Source organism: Capsicum annuum, unplaced genomic scaffold (genome assembly GCF_002878395.1).
Source record: "Capsicum annuum cultivar UCD-10X-F1 unplaced genomic scaffold, UCD10Xv1.1 ctg4866, whole genome shotgun sequence".
NCBI lineage: Eukaryota > Viridiplantae > Streptophyta > Magnoliopsida > Solanales > Solanaceae > Capsicum > Capsicum annuum.
In genome coordinates this window covers 1-4,863 of record NW_025856381.1, presented here as the reverse complement: position 1 = coordinate 4,863, position 4,863 = coordinate 1, and the positions used below count along the sequence as shown (strand labels likewise).

General features: G+C 34.9%; 1 protein-coding gene across 1 annotated transcript; it reads right to left on the bottom strand.

Moving 5' to 3' along the window:
* Nucleotides 1-466: 466 nt before the first annotated feature.
* LOC107850784 (AT-hook motif nuclear-localized protein 23) lies at nt 467-4,271 on the bottom strand. Its single transcript, XM_047403825.1, has 2 exons — nt 3,920-4,271; nt 467-1,623 (listed from the first exon to the last, which is right to left on the bottom strand). Exons 1-2 carry the CDS (start codon nt 4,254-4,256, stop codon nt 1,295-1,297), a joined length of 666 nt encoding a protein of 221 aa, XP_047259781.1. The 5' UTR covers nt 4,257-4,271; the 3' UTR covers nt 467-1,294.
* Between the last annotated feature and the right edge of the window lie 592 nt (nt 4,272-4,863).

Below are 4,863 nucleotides of genomic sequence, written 5' to 3'. Positions count from 1 at the left end.
AGTGTGTCGTAGCAACTTTGGTCATAGTTTGAGGTGATATTAAATGTTTATCTCGTGATATCTTTCATCATATTGACATAAGAAGAATTGCAACTTCTAATATTTTTCGTATAATTTTTTTTAATACCTACTCTTTAATTATATATTGATTTGATATATCTAATTCGATTTAGCTTTCAAAACTAGTCAAACTGATTCTCAAGAAGTAAAAAAAGGGCAGTATAAATTGAGACAGAGGGTACTATCCTTGAAAGCAATGCAAGAGGGGAAAAAAAAAAGCTTAGCATCCATGATCTCCTTACACTAATGTCAAATAATTTTCTTTCCAGTTAATTATATAGTATAATCTACAATAAAAAAAAAATATTGAGAAGAAACATACATATAATATAGGAAGCCACACAACTATATATTAGGTGAGTTAATTATGGGAATATTGCATTCTCAAACCATTTCTTTAAGAACATTGAGTAGAAGATCATCACTATTTTCATAATTCCATAGAGTTACAAAACTAAGAAAGAACAAAACAAGAAGAAGAAAAAAATACAAAAAATCCCACAAAAAAAAAATGGAGAAAATCCAACAATCACTAAATTCATCACTATGACAAACATGGTACATTAACAATTTTAACCTTTATAGGGTTCAAGAATCCCCCTTCAATGTCAACATTTCGCGCAACTTCAGCTTATCGAAGATATAGTGATCGAACACCATGATGCACACAGATTACAAAAGTCAATGTACTGCTTACTTCTCGTAGATATAGTGATCGAACATCATGATGCACACTTATTACATAAGTAGTCAACACAACTACTTCTCGAAGATGAAGTGATTGAACGCCATGATGCACACAGATTACAGAAGTCAATTTACCACTTACTTCTCATAGATATAGAGATTGAACATCATGATGCACACATATTATATAAGTAGTCAACACAACTACTTCTCGAAGATGAAGTGACCGAACGCCATGATGCACACAGATTACAGAAGTCAAATGTACCACTTACTTCTCGTAGATATAGTGATCGAACATCATAATGCCCACTTACTACATACATAAGACAACAAAACTACTTCTCGAAGATTAAGTGATCGAACGCCATGATGCACAAAGATTACATAACTCTAACCTTCAAGAATATGTACCTTTTAGCTAAGTTGCTCGGACTCTCCAGAAACGTTTTCGCACCCCGTGTCGGATCGTCCAAAATTACACTACTTTTGAAGGATCTGACACGCACCCGATGACATTTTTGAAGAGTCTGAACAGCATAGCCTTTTAGACTCCAAATGGTAATTGTCCATTAGGCATATTCAAAGGAAGATTAAAGAAGGGAAATCCAGATGAAGGGTCATGAAATTGGCTATTATTATTGTTACCACCACCACCATTATTAGTACCATTATTATTATTGCCACTTGAAACTTGGGATACTTGTTGATTTTGAAGTCCTTCATCTTCCTCTAATGGCAATCTCTCATAAGCAACATTTGTAAATGATGAAGCTATAACAATTACTTGTCCTGAAGCAATTAATTCCCCTACCACACTTCCTCCAACAACTTGCCCTTGTCCGCCAGCCAGGAAAATCGTCAGACTCGTCGCACCTGTTGAAAACATAATTAAGTAAAGAAATAAAAAAAAATTGCATTGAAAACTGTCGATGATTTTGAATAGATAGTTCATAGTATTATCTTGTGGCTGTCTTGTTTTTTGTATTAACGAGCAGTCTGTTATCCCTTTTATGTTTTGTGTTTGTTATTCTGTTATCTATTCTGAGTCAGGGGTCTATCGAAAACAGTCTCTCTACTTCATCTGAGGTAGTGGTATGATCTGCCTATACGTTACCCTCCCCTGACCCCACTACATGAAATTACACTGGATATGTATAGACAAAATGATTACATGGTTAATGCATTGCACCTAATGAGGCTGTTGAAGTCATAATTAAGTAAATAAAATGGTTATTTTTTCTAGGATTTTCAATTTTTTGTATGAGAGACGATCATAAGATTAGCTAATAACAGCATGTTGAAGATATAATTAAGTAAATAAAATTGTGAATTTTAAGTAATCAAGAATCCTAATAAAGGGATTCAGAGAAAAAGTATAATAATGTTGTCACATGGTGTAATTTTCTTATGTCAAAGGGATTCGAAAACAGGAAGAAATATTTACCCTATAAGTACCATATAATTTTTCGACCAAAGAAATTCAATTGAACCCCCTTCATTGAACTTAGGTTCATCGTCAACTTACGATGTTATAGAAGGATTCAAATAATTAATATAAGAATGTTGTCACATCTACGATTCAAACATGTGACCCTATGCAACTTCCCTTATGTCAAAGGGGATTCAAAAATATACATATATATACGCTTTTTGGAAAAATATAGAGAAAAGAGTCAAATATATCTAAACTTTAGAGAAATTTGTTGTAACACACCTCAACATTGCAGGGGGTCCTATGACCACCTCGACTATTTATTACCGTATTTTTGTGGCACATATTTATCCAGCTGGACCACTTCAAACCCTTATGCGCCAGTGCGCGTGTATTCATGCAGTGTTCCAGCTGAAAAAATATACGCCACAGAAATACGGTAGTAAATAGTCGAGGGGGGTTATAGGACCCCCGCAAGTTGAGGCATGTTATAGCAAATTTCGCCAAAGTTCAGGTATATTTCAAACATTTTTCTCAAAAAAGTAATAATATCCTAATACTACGGTATAATTTTCTGACGAAGGGGATCCAACTGAACCTCCTTCATTTAACTTAGTTCCATCATAAACTTACCCTATTATACTACAATACAATTTTTCAACGGAGAGGATTCAACTGAACCTCCTTCGTTGAGCTTAGCTTACGCCATTGAGTTATAATTTCTATAACGAATTAAGTTTTTAGATGAGATGTTCACACAGTCTCGTACCTAGTGGAGAAGGTGGAGCAAGAATGAGCCAGAAATATACATATAATATCCTATTACTACGGTATAATTTTCTGACGAAGGGGGTACCTGAACCTCCTTCATTTGACTTAGTTCCATCATAAACTTACCCTATTACTACAATACAATTTTTCGACAGAGAGGATTCAGTTGAACCTCCTTCGTTGAACTTAGCTTACGCTACTGAGTTATAATTTCAGGAGCGAATTAAGTTTTTAGATGACATGGTCACACAGTCTCGTACCTACTGGAGCAGGTGGAACAAGAATGAGCCAGAAATATACATATATACTTTTCTTGAAAAAGAAAATAGTATCCTATTACTACGGTATAATTTTCTGACGGAGGGGGATTCAACTGAACTTCCTTCATTTGACTTAGTTCCATCATAAATTTACCCTATTACTACAATATAATTTTTCGACTGAGAGGATTCAATTGAATCCCCTTCGTTGATCTTACCTTACACCATTGAGTTATAATTTATGTAACGAATTAAGTTTTTAGATGAGATGGTCACACAGTCTCGTACTTAGTTGAGCAGGTGGAGCAGGAATGAACCAGAACTATACATATATACTTTTTTTGAAAAAGAAAAATAATATCCAATTACTACGGTCTAATTTTCTGACCAAGGGGTCCAACCGAACCTCCTTCATTTGACTTGGTTCCATCATAAACTTACCCTATTACAGTATTACTACAACACAATTTTTCAACCTCCTTCATTTGATTTAGTTCCATCATAAACTTACCCTATTACAGTATTACTACAACACAATTTTTCAACCTCCTTCATTTGACTTAGTTCCATCATAAACTTACCCTATTACAGTATTTTTCAACAGAAAGGATTCAACTGAACCTCCTTCGTTGAACTTAGCTTACGCTACTGAGTTATTTCTCTAACGAATTAAACTTTTAGATAAGATGGTCACACAGTCTCGTACCTGGTGGCGCGGGTGGAGGCAAGAATGAGCCAGAAAGGGAAAGAATCTCAAATCTTCCATGCAATGTTACTACAGAACCAGCAGCAGCAGGTTGTCTTATGGTAACATTTGTTACTGTTCCACTACCACTTAGTATACAAATTCCTCTTTGTCTTCTCCTAGCATAAGTTGATATACACTCAAATACATCACAACCATTTCCAATCTCTAATATATGTGCTCTCAATGTGTTTGCACTTTCTCTAGTGATTATTACTGGTGGTTTTGGCTTGTTTTTCGACCCCGGTGGCCGGCCTCTTGGTCTCCGGCCAACGATATCACCTGTTATAGAAGACATAATTAAGCAAATAAAAATCCTATAAGATCTTGTTCGAAATTTTATATGAAATGACAGTCAGATAATTCAATAGGATATTAGAACAGACAGAAAGTCTTGAATTCAAAAATCACCACCACCACCTATCAGTTTGGCCCCCCTGAGTGAGGGGGGGTGTGCTGATACAAAATATAATTAAGCAAATAAAAGTAAACCCTCTCAAATCATTTAAATTTTCATATGACTTTTGTCACATAATTTAACACTTTTTTAGATAAGTAAAAAGGTCTTTGATTCAAGTCTCACCGCGAGGCACCACCTATTATTTTTCAATAAAAAAATAAAAGGACCTCTATGTATGTGTGCTCTCTCTATTTATTTTTTTGAACATTTAGATGAAATGACTAGTGAGATAGTTCTAACATGATATCAGAACAAACAGAAGTTCTTAGATTCAAGTCTCACCGGTCACCACCACCTATTATCAACAAAGAAAAGAATCATTCAGCACGCTTAGGAAGGCGTGCTGATTGAAATAAATAAAAGTATATTCTCTCTAACCTTGATTCTGGTGACCGTTATCCTCGTGATGATGGTCATCAGAAAATTGGTTGTCAACTTCATCATC

Bases quoted from the DNA above. Each gene is read 5' to 3' on its own strand.
- LOC107850784 (XM_047403825.1), bottom strand. From the start codon at position 4,256: ATGTCTTCTATAACAGGTGATATCGTTGGCCGGAGACCAAGAGGCCGG. The intron at 1,624-3,919 runs GTACGAGACTGT...TGTTTTCAACAG, and splicing joins GCCTCCACCCGCGCCACCAG to GTGCGACGAGTCTGACGATT.